General features: G+C 37.8%; 1 protein-coding gene across 4 annotated transcripts in view; it reads right to left on the bottom strand.

Moving 5' to 3' along the window:
* NEK7 (NIMA related kinase 7) overlaps positions 1 to 26344 on the bottom strand; it is a 70063-nt gene that overhangs the window by 13890 nt on the left and 29829 nt on the right. For 2 of the 4 annotated variants that reach the window (XM_032117252.1, XM_032117253.1), the window contains exons 6-9: positions 14162 to 14270; positions 11850 to 11957; positions 4720 to 4814; positions 137 to 250 (exon numbers count right to left, since the gene is read on the bottom strand). In XM_032117252.1, coding sequence (XP_031973143.1) covers positions 137 to 250; positions 4720 to 4814; positions 11850 to 11957; positions 14162 to 14270 — 426 coding nt within the window. Of the gene's footprint in view, positions 1 to 136; positions 251 to 1607; positions 1634 to 4719; positions 4815 to 11849; positions 11958 to 14161; positions 14271 to 26344 lie in introns of all 4 variants that reach the window. The other 2 variants (XR_004241680.1, XM_032117254.1) reach the window with 2 other exon arrangements.

Below are 26344 nucleotides of genomic sequence, written 5' to 3'. Positions count from 1 at the left end.
GAGTAAGTTCAACAAGCAAACACTTATAGGCATAATCTGCAAATAACATAAAATCACACAAGTTCATTTACTTCCCTGGAAGCGTGCCAGCTTACATAAACTGGGGATCCAGCCCATGAAAAGGAAAATTACTTACTTCCTCTGAATAGTGATCTGAAGGGAGAGGTGGGTAGTCACACTGTTCTATCTTCTTGCACAGGGAGTACAAGTTCATTTTATCACCATAAAAGGGACTCTGCAGTGCAGCCATCTGTTTAAGAAAATGTACAGTTTTCTTTTGCGTCTTTAAGTAAAGCTATTTTGTCACAAAATCTGTAATACTAACAAATCAAAAGTGATTCTTAGTGACTCTCAATGCTCTGCTTAGAGGGAGCTTTGCAGTGCTAATAACAGAAGTTCCAAAACTATTCTCGTAACCACTGTATGTACTTGTTCTATGTCATACAACCATAGCTGCCACAATCCTTACATTGCAATATCTGAATTGCACACCTTTGGGGTTGTATTAATAGACTATGAGGGGAAATTCAGTAGTTTACAATATTGCTGAGTGTGGAGGGTCCTTGCACCACAAGGGAAGCCAAAAAAAATCCAAAACTGTAGTTTTCCTCTGAAGACCTTTTGGAAGAAAACATGTAACTTACAGGAAAACATTATCTAACCTAAAGCAAGGCATTGTGTAGATAACATTAGATAATAGTAGCAGATTTTGTAACCTTCCACAGCCGTGACAATAGACTTCAATATAGTTGGGGGTTCTGAAAGCAAGAAAAAGCTATCATCTATACTTCCAGAATCTCAGACCCAAAAACTTCGTAATTCAGGATGTTATTCAAAAATACTTAAAAAAAAAAAAATCCCCACACTTCCATCACAAGCACAGAACTGGCACCTATGTCTATAATCTACAATTACAATACAAAACCAAAAAAAATCTGTTGCAGAGCACTTATATAATTGATTAGCTTAAAACCAACATTAATAAATCTACCCTTTATTTCCAGACAATATTACAACTTCCCATTTAAGGCAGAAATAAATATAATGGCTAGCTGGATTAGAAACTTTAAAATTCATTTAAAATCTCTCCATTCTGTTCAAAGCCTATGAAGTCTTTTAACTGCAGCAGCACGAATGCTGCTCTGAGTGTGGAGCTGCCCCAAAGTCAGTCACCCTTTTCTACATGTGCTAATAAGTTTGATTTTGGAAGGACAATGTGTACATTCCCCAGACAGGCAGAGTGTGTGTGAAACACGCTAGTCCATGCTGTGCTACTCAGTGAGCTTCAGCAGGGACAGGACAAGCTGAAAATGGCTCTCATCTGTCTTGTGGTCTTCCAGATAGCAGCTTAACTCTTTCATGTCTAAGCATCAATATCACTGGGGGAAATGTATGAAAAAAATTACCAAAATACCCTTATATTTATTTTATGTATCATTAACTTGCTCTCAAATGGTTCAGTACTTTTTCATATTACCTTCAAGTAAGAATAAAAAATTTTCAAGCTCCCAAAACAAATATGATGCTACAGTTCCATCCTACACTCCTCCCAATCTGTATTGCTAAAATAATGTTAATTTTTGTATTTACGTGGCATTGTCTCTTACCTTAAAAAGAATGTTAAAAATGCAAGCTAAAGACCAAAAAAAGGAAAGAAGGAAAAAAAAAAAAGAAAAATCAACTGCAGGGTCTGTATGCAGGCAGAAATTCTAAATAAATGCACAGATACTCATTTCCGTACTCTAGGTGTTCATTAAAAAGTACTTTTGTTTGAATGCTACCGAGTGTTAAAAAAATTCTGAATGTCCCCTAAGGAGTTAAAACAGGAATACTATATTTTCATGCATCTCCTGCTTTGACAGATGAAAAATGTCAACTGTCCTGTTTTTATTTTCAAGCTTTTGCACTATTCATCTGGTTCATTAGTGCATCTCGCTGCTGCCCCTGACAGCTGCTCGCCCTCTCCTCCCAGCAGCTGAATTTTTCAGGCTAATTTGATCCTCCACACTGAGACGATCGCTAGAATGATTGACTTGCTCCCTGACCTCCAGGGTCTGACTTTGCTGATTAGTATTCTGGGGGTGTCTGAGGGACGAAAGCCCACTGTCTGTCTTCAGGGCTGGTGGCAGCTCGCTCTCTCTCTTTTTTTTTCCCTTTCTTTTTTTTTTTTTTTTTTTTTTGAACTGTAAGCCACCAACCTACAACCCTGTAAGGATGCAATTGCTACGCTGAACAATAAAAGGAAATGTGTAAGACCTACTTTTCCATGTAAAGGTCCATGTAGCAAAAGCACAGCATCTTGATTTTAATTAGTAAAGTCTACTTTGTTGCATATCAATTAAAACTCCACTGGTAGTGTTTTTGAGGTTTCAGAAATACCTGGGGCTCTAAAAAATTCAGACTTTAAAACATGCTTCTGCAAAATCTTACTGGCCACACAGTTAGCATTGAATAGCAGACTGTAATATGCAGTAGAAATAATAATTTTTTAAAATAACATACATTACAGCAAGTTAGTTAAAACTTAAATTAAACCATAACTGAAGAGTTTAGAGGCAATTAAGCATTTACTGAGATGTGATCAACTTGCCACAGCTTTTCTCCAATTAAGCTGGAGACAATCCAGAGTACATATGAACACACATCACCATGAAATCAACGTAATAAAATATGCTAAAATGCAAGCAATAGACAAATAACAGAAAGACACCCAGCACAAAACCGCACAGATGAAAAAAAATACCATTCATTAGTCCACCCAAGTCTTAAAGAACATTAAGTAACCACTTTCAAATAATTAAGAAAAAATAGTAATAGTAAGAAAAATGCTGAGCATGTATTTTGAATTTGCTATACCTGAAATTTCAAAATTACAGATCAACGCTCAAGATAAACTTCCAAAACAAAAAAACCCACCACAAACACCTGGTACGTTGCAGAATCAACTAAACGCACTTCTAAAAAAATTAGAAGCTACAGTTGAAGACAGTGCCACATTTTGTAGCTATATAATATATATATATATCAACAGCAAGGGTCCTAATAATTATTTTATTCTTGCAATAAGGAAAACAAACATTACTCCGTATCAACTTAAATAGCATCCTGGTAAAACCTCTAAAATAAATCAAAGGAGAATGGTATTTCATGATGCTGAGGTGATCAGTGGAACTGAGGTATTTAGATATTTTGGAATTATCTACCACATCAAAGAAAAATGTAATATTCACATAGGTGCTTAATATACTCTACCAGCATTAACACAGCAAGCTTAAAAAAAAAAAAATCTTTGGACAAGTACTACTGATTTATATTCAGCAATTTAATTTCACATAACATAAAAGAAAAACTAGCCTTAAACCATGGGGATTTTATATAATGGTAATTCAAAGGTTTTATTTGTTTGTTTCCAGATTTAAAAAATCCTCAAGCAAATCAATGAGGGGCAAAGAAATAGTAATACTGAAAAATGCTCATCTACCTTTATGCTACCTTAGGGTTTGCACAAGTGTGTAAAGCAGAGCACGGAAATTCAAGGCAGCTGCCATGGTCAATATTGGGGAATCCCAATACAGGATTAAGTTTTAGCTCAGGGTTCAAACTTTCTAAATACTTGCTGTCACCTGGACTTCATACCTTGAATGATCCCCAGGATTTAGAAGCAATAGCTACACACAGATCTGCAACTGCAGCCTTGCAATATAGCTATTTGTTCTTTGAATATTCAAAGCAACATGTCAGTGATGGAAAGTAAGAAAATATTACTGGAGATGATTCACCTAGCAGTAACATCCAACCTTCACAGGCTGCCAATGTCTTCTATAAAATCCTAAAATAAACAAGGAGGGGCTGATACTGCAGAGTAAGTGTTAAATGTGTTCTGCTGACCCACTGAGGCAGGTGGCTTGTAGGTAAACAAAAAGTGACTTGAGTTTATTGGTTTCTACCTGGAACATGACTGGGAAGACTTCACTGCCACTGCTGATGGAAGAATTTTTTTTTTCCCAGCATCATTCAGCACAAGTGTTTATTCTTCTGATCAAGAAATGATACACAAAGAACTTGGAAGACTTACTTGTCTTAGAAGCCTACCTGTTCTTCACACTTTCATTTCCCTCACTTTCAATTTGCCCTGTCTCTTTATTTTCTCATAATATAGTATTATTTAAAATTATGTGTCACTCACCAATCTTGACTGTAGCAATACAGAAACTAAACAATTGCAGTTTAACCACCCCAGGAGAAGAGGAGAAAAACTACATGTGCGTGCAACGGAAGTTATTATCTTGAGAGTTCATCCAAGCTAGTAGCAATAAGTACAGTAAACCTTTTTTATCATTTTACTTCAAGAATTTATAAAAATAAGGAATTTGTATTAAAATAACTATACTGCAGTATTTAAAAGCATTACTTACATATTCAAGTCAGTCCTACTACTTCTCAATGCATTTATTAACAAAATCATATCATCAGCAAAGGCCATGAAAAAACCTAGAACAATTTTACATGTGCTTGTTATTATTCATTTATTAATCCTTCAGTCATGCCCAATCTTCAAGAAATTGCTGTAAAATCTTTGTAGCAAGCCCAGTCAAGGCAAGTTTCAAGTAAAACACAAATAAAAGTATTTCACATGCTGAAGTTATGTAAGGGTGAGGGGGGCAGGGGAAGGGGAAAGTACAAGAGTGTTATTAAGTTCACTGTATATGTCACTATTACCTCATACAGCAGACAGCCTAGAGACCAGATGTCAGACTTGAAGTTGTAACCATTTTCATGTATTCTCTCTGGAGACATATAATAAGGTGTACCAACTGCAAAAAACACACAAGTATTTTTGAATGAAACTTTGTTGTTATGCAGTAGTAAAATTAGTTTTCCTGGTTGAAGAATATTTTTCATCTTCTATTTCTCATTTTGCTACACGTAAAATTTCAACTGATACTTACGACACTTCAGTGTGACAGAAATACATGAATTAGGTATCTATTTCATCCAATGCAGCTTTATTTTCACTACTCATACCTCATTACCAGAACGATGCAGTTGTAGAATACTTCCAAATTTTGCTTTTAAGGAACCTCATTAAGTAATTTTTTTCTCTTGAAGAGAACCAAGGAACTACACACACATCCCTGCTACTTTTCCAAACTGTTATCACTGTAGCTAGGAACAACAGCTAGAAATTCTCTTCCATGGGCTGAATTTTTTGTTTTGCAAGTTGTCTGTTCTTCCTTTGAGAACAGACAAACCTGAAAAGGCTGCTTTTGAAACTAATAAACACAGCTTCTTTGAATAGTTGAAACCTGTGCCTGCTCCAGATTAATCCTGTCTAAGAGCTATGGGCTCTGGAAATGTCTGCTCTTGAAAAGCAGCATTTATTAGGACTGTCCCAGAGTAAATTTATACTGGATACCCTGGAACATCTCTCCCCTTGATTTTAATCAAGCTCTATCCATCTGTGTCACAATACTGAGAGATGTTTCAGCTCTAAAAAAGTGTCATTACAAAGAAGTATCTGAGTGCTGGGTTCATATATGACAGAACAATAAGAAAAAGAAGTTACGGAAAATAACGGCAGTGGCAATTTTAGTGCATCGTTCCTGAACTTTCTCCCTGTGTCCCCCAAAATGACTGCCTAACAGCAAAAAAAGTCACAGATTTATACAGATTTTTACTTCAATTTTGTTTGAATATTTTCTTAAGCACTGAATCCCAATGACGAAAACCAGCTGATTTCTGTCAATTCAAGCTGATTTTATTTTGAAACCAAACATCTTGCAACACCACCAGTGATTAAAATCAGCAACTTCTCATTTTTGTAATTTGTAGTATGAACCTCACACATTATTGTAAGACAAGGATCTGGTTTAACTTCTGCTCTTCTGAATAGAAGAGGCTAATTCAGAATTGATCTCTGCATGAATACTGGAAACTGAGATACAGTGAATATAGAAGTACTTAAAAGTTATTTAACCTGAATAATCAGGTTAAATAGCTTTAAGTAATCAGACAGATAATTTACTCTAATAATTTCCCAAAGTTAAGGGTTTTGTTTTGAAAATGTGCCCTACCTCTAAGGAATGCTGCATGTCAAACTGTCATGAATTCTTAGGCAGTAAGGAGGAGGGAGAATTACTTTCCTACTTGAAAGGCACAGCTCAGATAGCAAAACCCAGAACCACCTAGGTCAGGTCAGGCCACTGCTGCTGGTAACCCAGAATTTCACCTGATCTGCTCCCTGGCAGACAACGTTGAAAACCCCTATAAACTGCTTCTGTAACAGATAGGCAAAGACAGAGGTCCCCATGTGGTATCCTCCAATGGATCTGGCCCCCTAAACATTTGGAGGAGATTTCCAGCTCTGGGAAAGCAGAGAGCGCCACAGCCCCTGCCCCTCAGCGCTGGGCTGAGCAATCAGTACAGCTCTGAACTGAGGCTGCACATGGTAACAGCTTTAAAGGAGAAAGGCTAGGGAAAGGCAACTCGAGAGTACTGTGAGAGACATTTTCTCTCATAGGATATTTGCATTCACCCACAACAGTTTTTCCTGTGAAACAATAGCCAAGCAGACAGGTAGACCACAAGACCAAAATAACTACCAAAATATTCAGAAGCAACTCTGTTTTCCAATGTATCAACATCAGTACTTTAATGGCACTTAATGACAGATATCTTAAGATTAGGAACTGCAATTAAACAACATTTGGAATGACACAGGTTTCATATTTTTATTACCCTTACTGTTTTATTTCCCTCTTGAATTTTTTTTTAACACCCCAAGGACTTGTGAGCTTGGACATCTCTGAAAAATTTCAGCTGCATTTTGCATCCCTTAATTAAAGCACTGGTTTAGTGTATTCTGATGCTTTGTTGGCAGAATTTATCTAACAAAAGTAAGTTTAACAGTAATGTAGTTGTTCACTGGCTACAGCAGCAGCGCCTCTGCTGCTCTGAGATATCACACAAGTGGCTGGCAGTGAGTAATGTGCCAGAAAGAGGCTTCACAGAATCCACAGGGGGCAGCTGAAAACACTGAGGTTTGAAGGTTCATAGTCTACCAAAAGCAAAGGTAATTTTAACCAGTAGCTCTGGGAAGCCTGCTGATACATTAGGGGTCTGATATGACTGTGAAAGATTGATGATAGTGAAAAGCAAGAACAAATGTTACCATTTTACAGCGTTTAGCCTAGTGTAACACCTTCACTGCAATACAACCTGAGCCCCCGATGACCAACTAGTGAAAGGAATTGAAATTAGTTATATTACTCATGGAATCACACAAACAACCTGAAGATTCAGACATCATTATTACTTGTAAATTGTTTTTAACAGAACTTGACACTAAAGATTCATTATTCTGACATTCAGGAACTACTGAAAGCATTGCAATGATCCTTTATCACTGTGAGCAATCTTGGGACATAGCTGTGCTGCTGGCAAGCAACTACCAGAGTGATTATATGCTGTATTTCCTTCCTGGATCTTTTGTTCTGGTAAGTGAAATACAGCATCCCACTAGTACAGAGATATGCAACTTCCTGGCTACCTTTACTCATCTGAAAACACAGAAGTGGGATAATACAAGAAAAAGAGCTAAATCATTGAGGTGCCTATGTTTTTAAGAACAAAATCGGGAACTTCAGCATTCTGCTCACTGCATTTGCAGATCTGTGATAACCTGCAAGTCTGAACAGTAAACTCCTTGAAAATGGCCTGGGTCAAATACAGCATCTCCTCAGAATCTGCTGCTGCTCTGGAGCTCCCTCCCTTTAGAGATGCTATAGATCCAGAAAGTATTGAGTCTTTATGAAAGCTTCCTGTTACTGGCAGAGGGAATGGACACAATGGAAATGGTGGTTAATACAGAGCAGGAAGCAGGAAGTATTTGAAGGATCAGAGGCAAATAATCCACTACGCAGAAAGGAGTTATGATACAAACAGTACACCTTACTACCTGGATAAACATGTAACTCACAATGCATCCAAGTTAAACAAGTGCATCAAGGAGTGGAATGAAATACAGTTCAATAGCTCTAATACAGTTACTAGCTCTAAAATAGTTACTAGCTCTAAAAGCTATCAAGCATTTTTAGGCTGGGAGAAAAACCTGCCTGGTAGATGTTAAATCTAAATTGACATTTCATGCATCGGAATACATAACTATCAGAGTTCAGGAAGGGAGCTAAAAAGGCCAAATTTAAGTAATCAAAAGACACAGTTTATGTATGACTCAGTGTCCATGAGATCACAGCAATTTCATAATACAGAGTTCAACACAATGTGCTTAACAAGATGACTGTGGATGCTGCAGACAGACCACATCACAAATAAGCAGCTTGGAGGTCCTTTCCAACCCTAATGATTCTATAATGTTCAGGGGTTTGTACTTATTTAACATAGCTATAGGAGATTTCTAAGTCAAGGGCTCATCTTTAGATATAGGACCCGAAATACTGCACTTATCCAAATTGATTCTGCAACCTAGCCCACAATGTGCAAACAGCCCTTCTACAGAAGTCAATCTATAAATATCTTGTGTTATTTTATAACAACACAATGACTTCTCTTCAGCTTTCAAACTACTGTAAGAGAGCTCATGTTTCTGTACATAAAATACAAGAGCTATTTTAACACAGCTTCTTTGATGACTGCAATGACTCAACTGCAGATTTCCCTGCCAGCCTTACCCAACCACTCTCAGATCCTGCACCCTCAGCGTACAGTACCTAAGTGGAGTTTATTCTATTCACAGAACGGTGCTGCAAACCACCACCTCAGCTCACACGCTGCTGGGTTAGAGACCCATACATAAGAGGGGAGGAGAGGATTTGCACACATTTTCACAAGGTATTTTATTCTCCACAACCTACGTGAGTTTATAGTCAAACCCCTCACACAGTACAGTCTGTGCTGGGGATAGCAGTATCATGGAAATGACAGTTGTCAAAACACAGAAGACCAGAATTCCATGCAGATGATTCTCTGCATTCAAGCATTTTAAGAAGATTGCAGATCTGCTCCTTTGCCCTGCAAGAAGGTATCCCCATGCTGGTGGCAGTGCCTGTCTGGACAGCACACTGTGCAGCCTTACAGCACAGCCACAGCACAGAACTCAAGGGATTCTTTTTATAACTGAAATATGGAAAGTTGGATTTATCTTTACATCCCCTGAAGGGCTAACAAAAAAAAAAAAAAAAATGCACATATCCATGAGCTGGCCTTAGAACTGCCATTTCACCAAGGAGAAAAAGGACTGGCATTCAGCCATTAAAACAACAACAGCAAGAAAACCCTAACAGTTCTAGGGAAAGGAATAAGAACCCTTTGTTGGATCATATTTTCTAATATAAAGTCTTCTGAAAATAAGAAATTTTGTCAAGTTTGTATCAAATCAACAATACCAAATGACTCTGTTTCCTTTGCACTTTTGTAAGAGGTTTTTCATTTCCAAAAAGATATAGACATGACAATACAAAATTTTACTTCTTGATAAAGCTGTATAGAAAGAGTTAAGAACATGAACAAACCCTGTCCAGTGCAGTTTTTTCATTTGTTTAAAATGGACGATCAGTAAATATTCTAATTAAATCAGTATTATTCATAATTAGCAGTTAGAAGCTGTAGCTAATTAAAATTTTAGTACATTTCTTTATCTCTGAAAGCCTGAATCTAGTTTGCTACTGAAATTTTTATAAAGCCTGTAAACAAGTATAAATTGCTACACATATGTTTGTAATTTACTAGGTTACATGCACCAAAGGTTTATGGAATCATAAAAAGATACAACTTTGAAAGAAATTTCAAGAAAATCAGCATCAGAAACTGCAGAAGAAATTAATTTAAGAAGTGGTCTCTGCTAGTGACATGATAAATCAGAAAGTCACTGTCTCCCCTGCAGCCTAAGTTAACAGCTGACACAAACCTTTTTTCTAGGCTGAATTCTGACATTAGGTCATAATTAAGGGGGAAAGGGGAAAAGAGGAGATGGGAAAAAAGAAAATAAAAAATAACTCCTCTACCAAGACACAGCAACCAACATAAGAAACAAAGCTGCCATCCTCCCCTCCCTCTCTGGAGGACTCTTGGATCTGTAAAAGATGAGCTATAAAGGGCTCGGGGGTTTTACACTGTTTTTAACTCTGGCTAAGTCTTCAGCTTTCTTAAATTTCCAGCTCAGCCTTCACAACCATTCCCCTGCCATGAGCCAAAATAATCCAGGGTTGAGGCAGCCTGCTCCTCTTTAACTTCCTGACTTGTGCCTCAGAACACAAGTCTACTCTCCCGCCCTCACTGCTGACTTCTGCTTTATTCATGAGCTCCTCATCCTCACATTAGGGTTTACAGCTCCCTCCCACCCTCCTTCCATTTGCAGGCAGTAGCAGAATCCACCGACAAGAACCCAACACAGCCTCTCCACAGCGCTGCCAGAGATGGCCGCTGGCTGACAAGGGCAGCGTGGACAGCAGCACTTCAGGTGACACACTGCTCCCTGTGACAGTATCAGATGTTCAGTGCCACATCTGACTGATCCTCAGCGTGGAACCCAAGCACATTTCCAGCCAGGGCTCTCCACTCCTCCTCACCGTCCTTAATGCAAGACTGCACTCTGTGTCTGGGGTTCCCATTAACACCTCAGCAGTTATAAATGGGTTTGACTTTACCAGTGTGCACCCAACATGCTAAAAACTAGAAGGCACAAAAGAGTGACCAAAGGCTTCTTGGAGGACAGGGAAGTAAGGGTAGTGTCAAAAACTGCCTGTTCAAAATACTGTATTTTTGGCCATGAACACATGTATCACTCACACCAAAAATGTGGCACAAACATGACAAACATGCAATCAACAAACAAGCTGGAATTCAGCAACCACCAAACACAGACACTTCAATGAGGGAAAAGAATTTTTTCTTATCTACAAAAACCCAACTTAACAGTATTATGAACACTAATTCCTACATTTCTCTTTAAAGAACATGTTATTCTATTTACAAGGCTTTTCCCTTCTACAGAGATCCTCTTAGATTCTGTCATTTATCCATTACCTACTTTAAAACTTAAAATATATGCCAAATATTTAATTTTTCTTCTTTAAAAGCTTCTTAATCATCCTAGTCTCCACATGCTACTCAAAAGACGTAAATGACATGAATATTTTGTTTGGATGTAGATAATACATTGCTAGTTTTGTAAGCTAGCAAAAAGCAAACTGAGCATTTCAGAAAACTTATAAAAACAAGATTGAAAAAAAAAGCTATCTGGGTATTGTTTTTGTTGTTTGTTTTGGGGGTTTTGTTTTTAAAGTCTTTATGGCTCACAAACCCCAGTTCTGAACTCCCCTCACCTACCTTAGTTTATACCGAGAAATATCACCTTAAAAAAGGGAAGCTCCTCTGAGAGCCCTTTGAAACCATGTAACCAACAGGTCGTTAGTGCTACTCATGCAGGCACACAGAATTACTAGATTCCTTCCAACACTGACTGAAGTTCAAGTCAATTTTTTAAAAATGCATCCATATTACCACCTTATTTTTTCCTGGCATTTCTAGGAAACACTACTGTCTTAAAGATTTGTTAAGAGGTAGAAATGTGCATTAAGTTATCCAAACAAAGGAGGGAAAATACCCCAAGTATGCTGAAAGTAATGCCTCCGTGTTACAGCTTTTCTGTATTTGTCCATGGTGCTGACCATTTTTTTATTAAGAACACCTTTAGCAGCATGGTTTTATTACTACTTAGGAAGAGCTTTAGATGGTCCTAACCCTTTTCTTCCTCCTCCTGAGTGGGCACAGTATTTCCACCATGTAAAAACCTCTACCTGTCCAACACCTGTATCACAGAGAAAGCTTACCTAAAGAATGTGCAGCTGTGGTTTTGGAGCTGAAAAATCGACCAAGTCCAAGGTCTCCAAGCTTTACTACTCCTGTAGCTGTAATGAACACATTTGCTGGCTTTATATCTGAAAGAAGAACAAATTTAAAACTGTAAGAGTCACACTGATGTTGCAAGAAAAGCTACTGTTCTATTAATAACAGACCAAAAGAGGATTTTATTTACAGCTAATATTGGTAAGATTTGACAGTGCTATTCAGAAAGAATGGACCTGCAATGTAGAACTTCACTCAAGCAAAGAAAACCAAGAGCCATGGAAAGTATTTTTTTTTTAAAAAACAAGCAAACAAAAAAACCACACACCCAAATTCCAGCAGCATATACAGGGGAGTTCACTACTACTTTATACAAGGCTACATAGAAGGACTTACATTAGAATTAGAGAACCTCTTTTGCTATGCCTTAAGTAACAGCCCAAGAATGTTTTCAAGAACTGTAAAACATTTTTCATCACTTTTGCTGATCAAATTACCCACAGTGGCATAACGTTACTTATTTGGAATAGACAACTGATTCTCTGTAAGAGCAGGCATAAAAAAAAAAAAAAAAGGCAAGTTTACTCAGGAGAATGGTTATGTGAACTCGTCAAGAGAATTGGGCTAATCAAGTAGAAACAAAGAAAAATAATGATGCATACCCCAGACAGTTATTTTTCACAAGTAATATCCAGTTTAAGTTTTAATCCAAGCCCTTAGAGACAACACCAGAGACTTTTATTCTGATTTCTAACAAGGTACTTACCTTGTTAGTCTTCTAAATAAACTGACCTGTTATTTGTTTGGCAAGGGAGTTTAGCTCTTACTCTGCTGAAGAGCAATGCACCCTGGCTCTAAACTTACAGAAATCAGTTCACTTTGATAAGAGGGGATTACAGTTTGCGTAAAATACAGGCATAGTAAAAGGAATGGTTAATTACCCTTCAAACACCAGCATTTCAGGTTTCCAGTAAAAAGTTTAAAAAACCTTTTAAGCTTTAGAGGAAGACAGAAGCAATTATGTTCTGCTGCCATCTGACCCAGTTTTGGGCGTTTGAATAACCCTTTCTGTAATAATCCAACATGGATATAGCTCAACTTAAAAATAGCTTTAATTGTCATTGCTTTTGGTGCGTAACCATAGAACCAATAGATTTGGCATAGGTTTGCCAGAAGCTTTGAACTTAGTATTTCAGTTTAAGGAACTTAAATCCTTTTGTTTTGAGCTAAGATATACAGAAATTAACTAATTTAGTTATAAAAGCATTAAAGGAAGATACTTGTACCCTATGGAAAGAATCTGTATTTTATGTCCTCTTTGTACCATTTGCACTTGCAGGCATCGGTACAAAGGGGAAAAAAAAGAATTACAAGGGAAAGTCATTTGCAGGGGCAGAGGTATCAATGTTGATCTGCTGAAGAGTGCAACATTTCTAGCTGCAAATGACAGAGCTCAGCACACATCAAGGGACTGTTTCTATCAGGCAGTGACCTGCACCCCAGCACAAGGAGCCACCAACCTAGGACAGGTAATTTCACCTGAACCCAAAAAGACACAGCCCACACACAACTCACAATCCATAACCAGGGGGATTTCAAAAAGGAAAAAAAAAATAGTAGATCTGAGAAGAAGCTATACTGTGATCTGTTTTCTTTGACTCAAGAGTTAGGAGTGAAATGAAGACCACATCCAGAGGGGACAGCAGCACTGAGGTTTAAAATGGGCCACGGAAATTTAGCACCTGACAGGGACAGCTGGCACCTCCAACGGTTGTTGGGACACAGTATTGACACAGAGATTGAAAATAATGGAAAGGAGCAGAGAAGTGGAGAAAATGCTCACACCTGCACATAATCCAATAGAGAAGGGACTAGGAGAAGAGCTGTACATCACAAGTAGGCAGAGCAGGAGCAGATGCTCTTAGGACAACCAGGTGCAAGAGGTGTAAAGAATGGATTGACAGATCTGTGCAAGAAGGCAGGTAACAACACTTGGGCAAGACAATGGGCAAATACAGAAGAATAAGAACAGGACAGAAAATAAGAGCCAGAAAAATGAAGTAGCAATGGCAGGGTATCCATCACTTCCAGAACTATTGCTTATCTTGAAAAACTTGCTATCAAGCAAATGACTACCACAACAAACGTACAACCTCAAACTTCTCTCACTTTTCTATTACTTATAAAGCCTTACAGAAACACACATTGTGTCAGCTGTCAAAACTGATTCCAACCAGCTTAATTCTCACATAGTCAAAGGTTTAGTAAGGACAAATCATCTTTGATCCTGTATTACCTCTATGCATAACACGACGAGAATGCATATGTTCCAAGGCACTGCAAAGCTGAACAAAGTACTTCCAAACTGTTCTTTCAGGAATCAACCTCTTCTGTTTCTTAAAATGCTTAAAAAAATAAAGACGGACAGTGAATATTAAAAATGAAAACTTACATAAAATGACTGAAAAAAAAAAAGACAGAAAATCCTTAATTAAAAAAAGAAAACAAAAAACACAAGAGGCTCACAACCTACTGAGAAAGGTTTAACAAAATTTCTTGACACAGAAAGCTTTTCCCTTAAACATTAATATATGTATCATCAATGCATGTGTATAAGTCGGTCCACACATAGGGCCACAAACAACATTAATGAAATAAAACTCCTACCCCAATAAAGGATTTATACACTATTTAGCACTCCTCAGTGTTGGATTAATGTGGTCAGAGTAATCTAGTATAAAGCCACAGAACAAATAAAGGTCAAATACAAAGGTATGTGCCACAGAACTTCTCAAACTAAATACTTCCTTAAACCAACACTGATTTCCACACCCTCATTTTCTAAATAGCAGGAAAAAAAAGAATAGCAGTACCACACAGTCACAAACTAAGATCATGTAAGAGAAATTGGTCACGTCAGTTTTAAAAACTTCCCCAATACATGAAAGGGGACTAAACGAACTGTGATTTCTGAAAATTACACAGTGACAGAACTGCTGTTCAACTATTTTTCATCCTGCATAAAAAACCATTCCTGATCACTGGTAACAGTTCACTGGCCTCTTAAAGCTTACACAAAGCAATTACACTCTGCTATACACATCATCTTCAAATATTGTACTCAGCAACTGAGTAACAGTCCTCCAAAGATGCATACTGAAAACCTGGAATTCAGCCAATGTTAAAATATACAAGTTTAATCATGATAAATTTCGCAGTTAAAGGTAAAAAGATCAAAAAATTGTTGTTTTTTTAGCCTCTGTTTCCAAAGAAATCTTATTGTGTCAGGTTTTGAAGTTAAACACATAAAGAAAATACATAAACAACATTAAGACTAGCAAAATTTTAGATGGAAAGCAAAGTACTCAGATGTATTTTAATAGTGTGTGCACAGACAGACTTCACACTCATACACGCCTTAAGAAAGTTCACATAACAAACACTTATTAATCTGCAAAAATAAAAATATTTTCATACTATGTTAAAACATGCCACTGAGAAGCTGACAGCTGCATCTACACCTTATACACACACAGGAGTATGAGAAAGATGCTTTTCAACTACCTATAGCAAAACGCATCAGTCATAGAAAGGATCTTAACATTCCACCAAAATGTTTTTAGTTATAGAGATTATTTCAAAATTCATTTTCATTTAAATGAGGCAAAGCATATAAATTACATCTTTAAATAAAATTTTCTTTCAGTCTTGGACTGAATCCAAACAAACCCTGTGTATCTGTTCTCCCCATAGCTGGATTTGCATATCAGAGGATTGTTTGATGTCAACAGGAAGATGGAGACCAGGTTTCTTTTCATTTAAAAACAAATACACAATACATCTAAGTATGTGTACATGAAAGCATAGTTCCTTGATTTAAAATGCATTCTGAAATGATCATAATTATAACTAGGTACTTTATTTAAACATTCTGAATTATTATTTTTTTAACTCAAATGCAAGTACAAGCGGTGATAAAATGCCATTCACAAAAGTGTCTGAAACGGGAAGATTTTCCATTACAGATTCCCATTCCCATTTACCTAAAGTACATCAATGTACTTTCAAAGTATTTATGTACAAGTTTTCTTTTAACACTTCATTCACTTGCCATCTCCAGCACTGTAGCTGATGTAAGCTACAAAACTGGCTTCAGTTCTTACAGTGCAAAGATGCAACCTAAGTGTGTCAGACATAGTCTGATTCTGCTGAAGGCTATAGTAATAATTTTGCAGGACAATGATTACCTCCTCCTGAAAGCATCAATAATATTACTTAACCCCAGAGAATTTATCTAAAGAAAATGGAAAAGAGTTGCTAGATTTGCTAACAATGTTTAAAACTAAACAAAGAAACAGGCAGCATTTTCACTTGCATGGGCTTAAAAATAATACAATTATCTTTAAAATAAACTCATTGAACATTATGCTGTTAAGTAATTAATTACACTATCTTCTTCCCTCAAAATATATGTTCTCAATTTTTTCTTGGGCTGTTGTCCATCAATAGGCAAAATAGTGATGAAAAGCCACCACTATCAAAAAGATGAGTTTTGCAAAACTAGCTATTGAAACAAGTTGTACACTCCTAAGAAATAGCCCAGCAGCCACAGTTAATTCTGAGAAAAGTCAATAAGGAAAAGAAACTTCATTTCTGTTTAGAACCTTACCTTCTAACAAGAAAAGTAAGCTGATGGAAAACACAGTCAAACCTATTTTTATGACGAACAGCATAATTAAATTCATATAGCACACATTAACTGTGTTCAAAGTAGGATCCTTTTCTTTCTCCTCCACTTTACAACAGTCCACAATGCAAAACACAGTTCTAACGATTATGGTGTTTGCTCCCTCCCTACAGGGAGGCCAGAATGCAGAAGACATGATGCTGCAACAGTAATTTTTAACCTCTGTTGTAGCACAGCATAGCAGCACCATAGTCAATGCTGAAATTAATTCACTTAGTGCCTGAAGCATCCTAAGGTCCACACCACCAAGTTAATACAGTTCTCTCCCACTGTACACAGGTTGGCATTACCTGCCCAAATTTGCCCTCAGAGGAATACAGCCTGACATACAGCTCTCTGAAATGCTCTCATCTTCAACACTTCATTATTCTACCTCTTCCACCTGTCTTAGGCTCAAAGGACAATCCTGATGTCCCTCAGACCACTGACCTTCTAGGTGCGACATTAAAAAAACATGATCCTGTTTGAGGTGAAAGATCAATCTCGAAATAGTTCAAACTGGGCAAAAAGGGAGCTGCTTGTACATGTGCATTCAAAACTTGGGCAGTGCTGCAAGCCAGTGCTTTATCAGGTAAGCAGAGAACAGCGGGCATGCTTTGGCAGCAGGCTGTCTCCCAACAAGAATTACTTGTCTCAACAGCCATATCCCATGAAATTACCATCTCCATCTGAGAATGGGACCACAAAAAACTACTTTGAAGAGTCTCCACAATGTCAGTACATTGTGGATAAAACTGAAATTCAGTCATTTAATGCACCTGGAAATTTTGGTGGTCATCAATTTGCTAATCGAATGCCTTAAAGAGCTTTTAAGTAGGCAGGCTGTATCACCAGTTCATATTTTCATCCCTTTTAAAGAATGACTGAGCAGTTTCAGTGGGAAAACAGAAATCTCCTGGTTCTCTAATGGATTGCTAAAGAAAAAATTAAATATTCTCCAAATGTTTCCATCCTAATGAAATTAAACATAGCTGCCCTGCACCTGAATAGCAAATGCCAGTTTCTTGACAAACAAAAGTAGAGGATAGATGGATAAAAAAGTCTGAAGTCAATATAAAGGCATGAAATTATATTATACTGAGTTTCTAAAGATGGTGCTTTAAAGGTCAAACTCCAAAAGTAAAAGTGACAGCAGTTAGCAGCTGGTCCTACCTACGCTTAAAAGGCACAATTCAGACAATATTCTTTAGGGGAAACATGCAGGACTATGTTTGGATTTTATAAGAAAACTAAGGATTTCCTGCAGATTTCCACACAACTGGAAATTCAGATATGACTGCCTACATCTCAACAACCATGCTTGGAAAAAATTTAGCATCCAGTTCTGATGTTGGTGCAACAGAGGATTTTAAGGTGTGATTTAGTCTGGTCTAGGACTCACTGAACAGAGAAAAAAACCAGGAATAAGTAAGAAAAAAAGACAACACAGTGAGTGTTTAAGAAGCTTACTGGACTAAAGAAAGCAAGATGTTTATGAACTTCTCTTGCAGAGAGTTGATGAACTGATCTAAACCATTTTGTAGAGTCATTATTTAAAAAAAGAAAAGAACTGTGAAGCTGTCAAGTCCACAGGAACGTATACCTGAATTTTTCACTACACATGCTGTAGCCTAGAGCTGTTTTTTGAAAGACAGTATTTGCAAGAAAAGTAAAATGAAAATTATTATTTCATTACTTTAAACAGATTCCTTCCTTTCTTTTGTGATTTGATAAGAATCTTGATCACATCTTTTTGTTCTCATGACTTCATTTATGTCTTACAAAAATAGAAAGCATGGAAGGTTTTTGTATTTCATTGTACAGACTTATTACACAGTGATTCAACGACCAGATACCAGTGGGAAGAAATCTGAACTGCACCAAGAGGAAAGAGATGCAGAAATGATTACGCAGAACTTCTGAGTAACACATAATAAAGCTCTTGACCACTTCTGACTGTGTTTCTTTGGGAGCCTTTTTTAATATGGCCGAGGAGGAAGAACAAAGAGGAAAGAGGAGGTCAGGCAGCTATGGTAGGAAATTATGGAAGCACAAGGAAGAGTTCTCACTCTGTGAGTACAAAAGAAACAAACCAGAATAGGCAAGGGCATGCAGGGTCAGAAAGACCAGTGAAGATGGGCCGCAATATCCCAATATTTTGGAGACTCATGTATGTAGAAATGAAGTCTCCACCTAAGTCTTATTTTCTATTTAAAAAGCTAAATAATTCCAGTAGCAACACAGCATCCCAGGAATTTTGTCTGGCTCTGTTCCTTGATTAATTCAGCTGCCCATCTCTTTAGATCATAGCAAGTTTTCTGCCATTTTTCTTTGCTTTTTCTGCAGAATAAAAATAGAACTTCCCACCACATCCTGATTCATTCAGTCAGTTTGATATACAGTGTGATCAAATTTGCCTACATTTCAAGGGTAGCAGCTGTCTCTTACTTGTAAAAAAAGAAAAAATACCAAAAAAACCCACCCAAACTGTTTGTCATCTATCAGCTGAACATACCAAAAGCAGCAAGTATTCAGCCAATAAAGTGACAAAAATAAAAATATTTACCTGGTTACTTTTCCAACTTTTATTTACAGTTGCTTACATCTCCAGTTACTGAAGATGCCATACATCTTTTTTTCCCCTTTCAGAATTCATAAAAAAGAGTTTTAAAAAATTAAATCCTCCCCTCTTTGTCATCTTAGTACAAACAACTTTATTTTATCAAGAGCAACAGAAGACCAAGACAGTACAAAAATTAACACAAAAGAATGGTGCTAATGGAAGTACCTACTAGCATCAGAAGGACAAGTCAGTAGAATTAAACTGTGGTCTCTCCTTTAAAAAAACCAACCAAAGAAACAAAAAAAAAAAAAAAAAACCAGAAGAATGCTGCATGGACACCACAGAATTGAGATAGAAGCATCTTCTCAAGCAGACTCTTATTTCATACACAATCAAAAAAAAAGGACATTCACTTACAAGAAATAACAAGCCTTGTAAAGTAAAATTTTTCATGCTTTCCATTTTAGTATATATTCTTTCATGCTAATAATCAGACTTAATAAGAATCCTGGTTAAACTCAAGATTCCTTAGAAAGCTCTGCACTCCACATACCTGTATTTTTAGCCAACTTTCTTTGCAAGGATTAATTTCATTTTTCCTTATTGAGCAGCCCATCTACAGTCCCTCTGTTCCACCTAACATTTTTGCTGATGCAAAAGAGCAAGGACATACAATGTTCAGAAAGAGAGATCACCTACTGAAATCCAATATACTTGCAGAACCACTAATATAAAATTTCCAATACTACATCATTTTCCTTGTCTCTGCTATTACTGCTGAGCAGGGCTTCTTAAAACACACAGCCACATGTTTAAATTCAATAGTATTTGTTTACATGCATCTCTCTCCAATAAAATCCCCTTGGGAAAACTGGTACAGCACGAAGAGGTGAAACTCATGCTTGAATCATTAACTCTACTTCCTAATAAAAAGCAATAGCATGACACAGTAAATACAGAAGCTATCATCTTAACTTTTTTTTTAATCTTTTCTCTACAAACAAGGCAGACAGATTTGAAATCTCTTTATTCTCAGCAAGTTATCCACATAGTGCAAACACTGACAGTGCAAATTTTTCAAACACAACTATGGAAAAATTAAAATTAATCCCCAAGTGTTGTTTGCAGGGCATTTCAAACAAGAAAAGTACCTAGAACCATTATTTAATAAAATCTTCCAACGCCCCCTGCTCTTTAAAGGTTCACAGATAATTTTAGAACCAGTGGGCAAAGCAGGAGACGAAATCTTCAAAGCCTGTTGGAACAGCCTGTGTAAGTTAAATGAAGTTTACTGTCAAGTTAACTTTTCATAGCTGACTGACACCATTATTTTCCCTCTGTGTACGGCCAGTACTTCCACAATAGCTTCAGGTGTGATGTCTGTGAAGGCAACTGGCCACAAGACAAAACACTGTCGATTGTCTAATTATTTTAGCAGAAAATCTGCCCGCTTATTCTTATTGTTCCAGTGGCAGACACACACAATGGCTGACTCACAGCAAAACTAACAAGGCTGCCTGGCAATTACCCAGCCCAATTATCCCACTGAATATAAACTGGGGGGACCAGCCAGCTCTCATTCTGCCAGCACACGTATGTAAGATGCACAGAAACTGGTGCTGCTGCTCTCGTGGTTACCTGTGGCTGACAGCAGAGGTGACAGTGGAGCACCTGTCAGACACCCCAGTAACACACATGGATGGAGGAAAAGCTCACCAGAAGCAGCTCTCCTACCCTGCTAGGGCTCTGTGCCTTGGCTTTTTCTTTTAAGACTTCACAGCTCCATGCATAGAGCAGCCTCTTCCTCTCAGAACACCCTGCCCCGCTTTTCTACCTGCTACACAGCTAACACAGATACACAAAGTTGAATAAGGATGCACTATTTTTCTAATTACAGGAGGTGAAAAAATAAGAAAAAATAAAAGAAAAAATTTTAGAAGTTTTTTAGTAGCTTTAAAAAAGGTTAGTGGCAAAAATTAGCCTGACTGGTTCAAAGCTCCAGGTTCCTCCTTTAGGAAAAGGCACTCAAAAATAGTTTAGCTTTGATCTGTAATTAGCACACCCTGTGTTACACTATCCTATTATATTAAAGGCTTCTTCAAGCTACACTTTATCTTTTGAAGCTTTTTTCAAAAATGAGTATGGAAAAAAGCTAAGGTAAAGGTGATACAGAAAGCAAAAAGAAACCTCACTGAGCAAAAAAATATTTTGAAGCTTTTAACATGTATCAATGATGCAGCTTCAGCAAAGTGCCAAACCGTTCTATATAATAAAATATAACCATATGCTCAATAAAAATACTTTGTGTGAGGAGGTTTGGCATGGGGGTGGTGGTAATGGGGTTTTTTGTTCTTTAAATTAAATCTAGCAGTCATGGAAGGAAAAAAAAAGCACAAGAGACACAGATACTGCTGAAAGCCAAAAGAACCAGATAACATGCTTTAAAATCTGCAATTATAGATCAAGATAAATTAGTATCATTAAAAAAAAAAAAAAAAAAAAAAAAAAAAAAAATCACACAAACATGCATAAAAGACTACTTTAAAAATACTTTTTCCAAAACCATTATGTCAACTATTTGGACATAAATATATGTATAAGAAAAATCTCAGAGCCACCGTGATTTCTCCCCCTTGAGAGCATGTGCACACAGTTTTCAGTTCTGTCTTCTTTCTGTTAGAAGACCCTTTACTCATTCATTCATGACACTCAGCTAATGAGCAGTTTGAAAATGTCTCTAGGCTTTGTTTATTGTGTGCTATTCATAACCCATTACTAAATATAAGTTTCAGGGAGGGGTACAGCTTCCTAGTGTGCATTGTTGGAATATCAAATTAATAAAGTATCTCCACAAATGGCCTTAGAAATGATGAGGTAGTAATATTTCTACTTTACAGATTAGAATGTGGGCCAAGAATAGAGATCAAAAGTGTTAATTAATTCTGGCACCAATTTAAGCACCTCCTTCTCAACATACATAGCTTTATGAAACAGTCAATCTTCAAAGCGGAGATTCCACTCAGAATGAAGCTGTGAATACTCAATACTTCTACAAACCAAGACCCAGAGTTTTGCCTTGAATGTCAGAAATACAGAATAAGCAATGAGAATTCCCCCAAAAAAGCAGCGGTTGAAGTGGTTTATACAGTATCCCTTGGGAAAAGAACCAGTAAGGATTGTCTTTGGAAAAACCTTGAATTGTACTAACCACAAAACCTTTGTCTTTCAAATTCCCTGCCTTGAAAACGACCATTGCAGCAAATAAGGCAGCACAGATACAACCATTTCTACACAGAGTAGCTACACCCTTAACACTGAGTCACATCCCATCCTGTTCCCAGCCAGTCTGACTTAGCCCATCCAGGCTCTCTCCCTGCTGGCAGCCAGTTTGTCTGTCTCAAGGATCCTTGCCCAGTCTGTCCTGTTCTCTGACAACACATCAGCTCTTCTCCAACCTTCCTGTCCCCATGTCCAGTACTGGAAATCCCGTTTCACAGTCTCCCAATACACTGCTCTAATTTTCTTACACTCCTCAGTCTCTACTCCCAGTGGCACAAATCTCCTGTCTGCCTTCTCTCAAACACTGCCAACCAGCCAGTACAGGTGTACTTGTCTTCCTTCTTCCCAGTCAGACCCTCCCTCTCCCGGCTTAAGGATCACTCAGCTACTTGTCCCAGCCTACTCCTCAGTCTGCCTTGTTTTCTGTCTTCCCCACATTCATCTCAGATTATTCCATTTCCCAGGTTGTTAGAAAGAATAAACATCCTCGAGACACATGAAAGCTTCAGCCCATCCAAAGCATCTGGAAAAAGCTATTTCTGGCCATGCCATTTCAGTCACCCGTCCTGCTCCAGACTGAAGACCTGACAGTCACTCAGGTCATGTCAGCACCGAGAGATGCAGGGGGTTCCCACAGCTCTACACGTACAGAAATTCTCCACTTTTGGAACTATGCTCCAGCAATTTCTGTTAAGCCCATATATTAGAAGAATTGAAATTTAGGTGAATTTTCACAGCCATCAGTGTAAGAAAAATCCCTTAGTTTTACATCTGTTTCAAGGCACAAGGGGCATAGAATATTTCAGATTACATGGTTGCAAGATAATATAATGAAATGTTGGCATGCAGCATTTTAGTAGGAAATTGCTATATTTTGACAAACTGAAAACATTCTCACACAACTAAATAATTGGCAACCCTAGCAGCCAACAGTTAGTCCTGCTGGACATGTGTGTGCATGGCAGAAAACAGCTTCTGCAACACTGCCATTCAAAACACACAGGAAGCATCATTTTTCCCACCAACTTTCCAAACAGGAACACCAACTATCTCCTACAACTGCTAAAGGTTTAGATCAATGTTTTGGATAATAAAGAGATGAATAACCAAACAATAACCCTCAATTAATAGCTGGGAGTTTCCCAAAATCCTGGGAAGGGCATGCAAAATTTAATACCTGACCTGCTAAATTCTGACACTGCACCTCTTCTCAATACAAATGCTTCCCTAACTTCATACTCCCAAAAATCTTGCAAGTATCACAGCAAAAGAGAATTACTGCTATTGCAATTAAACAGTTGAACTATAGCTACCATGTACTATCAACACTTACCAGGAAATCCTACTTTCTGCAAAAGCATCTCTACATCTATAGCACATTCCCAGGACACCAATCTACCAGAAAATACTTTGGAAAAAAAAAGTGACAGTTTTCCATTCCCAGCAACACAACCAGCTTCCCTGCAGTAAGAAAGGGTAATAATGGGCTCTGAGGCAGCCAGCACCCCGGGCAGCTGGTGTGCAGAGAGAAAAAGCAATGAGCTGCTGCAGCAGTACATGCCCCCTCAAGACACTGCCATGCCACAAGACCAGAGGGGCAAGATGCACTGCTAAGCTCCCAAAAGCAACTCGTGCACAAGTTTCTGACCTGCACCTGTTCACCAGCCCAGCTCAGAATGAAGTGCCTGAGCCTCCATTCAGCACTGAACACTTCAGGGAAGGCAGACTGTAACAGCTGTCCCTTCCAAAGCACTGCCAGTACCACACGTCCATAGATGCCCAAAGGCTGTCACCTCTCGCCCTGCAGCCACCTCTCACCATGACACTCAGGCTGCAGTGGAGTCGTGGTTCCTTCACACAGGCAGCAGCAGCACCTGGGGCTGGCAAAGCTGCCAGGGAATGAAGCTAAAATTGCTTCCAAGCTCACAAAAGGGGTGCTACCCCTTAGCACAGGTAAGCTAGCCAACGTCATAGTGCTGCAAAGAAGTCTCAAAAAACTCCAGAGCTAATATCCTTTGGCATGGGAAGGAGGGGCTGCATTCCAGACCATGTGGAGAGGAGAAATTGCCTGATGCAGTTTCATACAGTGAAGCCCAAAATATCCACAACTAGCGAAACATTGAAATTAGAATCAATGAGATTTCAAACAAGTCTGAACAGAGCTCCAGCTCCTGCAAGGAGCAATTTAGATATGCATCAGTTGCTTGGAAAGAAGTGACTATTCCTGCATTTGGACTACCCTATAAAAAACAAGTTCAAGGACAAAGAATTCACCATTCTTAGCTATAGAAGCTTGAGATATCAAATAGGAACTTCATACTGATTAAATGTTTTAAAATATTTGTTATTTTTCCAAGCTAATTATAGTATATTTACCTTTAAATAAAGTTGAAAAAATACACACAGAAAGTGCTGTCTGAGGAGTGGGTGAAGTGCCTAGGTGATATTTTGTAGAATTCAAGTTATTTCCCATCTACCTTGAGAAAGCTGCACACATATTTTCAACTTTTTAGATGAAAGCTTTCCTGCTTGTTTCCAAAACATGATTAACTTCCTTAAGATCTGTATGACATATTCAGTTTAAAGTTTGCATTTTTTTGGTGCACTAAGATTATTTGCCAGAAGAACCTAAAAACTAAAAATAACTGCAGAAATGAAATAGACTTGAAAGTTTACTGCTGAGTTAAGAAAAGTCCCAAGACTTTAGTACCTTGATAACATCCCTTCTTGCAAGCCTAGTAATTTCATATTTAGCCTTAAATAATATGCTAATTACGTTGCAAGATAATTCAAATTCTCTTGTTCCAACATCTTCAGGACAGACTTTACTATCTCTTTTTACTAAATTATTATAATGTATTTTCTTAATTCAATTAGTAGATTCTTCTTTATTTGTGGCAATTTCTTTTTCCAATATATCAACTGCTGCTTGAAAAAAGAAAAACTGAAAAATCCACTGAAAATTTTCACTTTGTCACTGCTTGTGGCAGAGGAGAACCATGACTAATAAGAAAAGGGACCAAGCCCCAAACTTGCTTTACAACGTATTACTGTATTGCAGAAGGAGGTGCTATTACAAGGTAACATCAGTTCTCATGAACTACCCTGAACCTTGGCAGCCACGTACTATCACATGTTCTGCAGCAGAGACCACAGGAACAACAGACCATGAGCTACTGGGACTTAGCACAATAGCTAAGAATGATTTCCTTGTAGTATCTTTGAGGTAATAGTATCCAGCAACCTATTCACTGACACAAAAAAATGCAGAATTTTTCCTTCTTTCACCACGCCCACACAGGGGTTACACAGTGCTGAGGTACATACTGCAGTGCAAAACCAACTGAGAGTCAAACACATATTTCCCCCTCACCAATGTTCCCCTCTCAGTTTTACTGCTACGCCAATATGCCACGTTCAAGAATTCTAACAGGCCATTAAAAGCTGTACTGTAAGAAATCCTCAATTTTGAACTCTCCTGCTTTTGAGAATGGAGGCTATATTGAAACATCTCCCTGTGACAGAGATAATTAAAAAAATAATTAGGTAAAGTGGATTAAATCTGTGTACGTACATACATAAACAGAGCAGCAGAGAGAACACGAGATACCTCTGATTTCATTATGTGATATGTAAATGCCAATGCACTGCTGCTTCTTTTTGGACATACAGCAGATTCTATGAATTCTATTAGAATACATATGAATGCACCAAGTGATTTTCCTCAGTTGTCTACTCAATGGGGACAAAGAGAGTATTATTCACAGGTAACAAGAGGGACGATACAAAAGCTGGGCAGCAAGGATATGGTTCATTAAGGGAAGAACTAAAGAATTCATTAAGGTGCACTGTGAGGCACAGCAGCCTTGCAAGTATTCTCTGATGTGCCAAAAATGTCATAACAAATACCC

The sequence above is a fragment of the Corvus moneduloides genome, chromosome 9 (genome assembly GCF_009650955.1).
Source record: "Corvus moneduloides isolate bCorMon1 chromosome 9, bCorMon1.pri, whole genome shotgun sequence".
NCBI classification, from domain to species: Eukaryota; Metazoa; Chordata; class Aves; order Passeriformes; family Corvidae; genus Corvus; species Corvus moneduloides.
The sequence above is the reverse complement of the archived record's forward strand: the minus strand, read 5'-3'. Positions and strand labels throughout refer to the sequence as shown.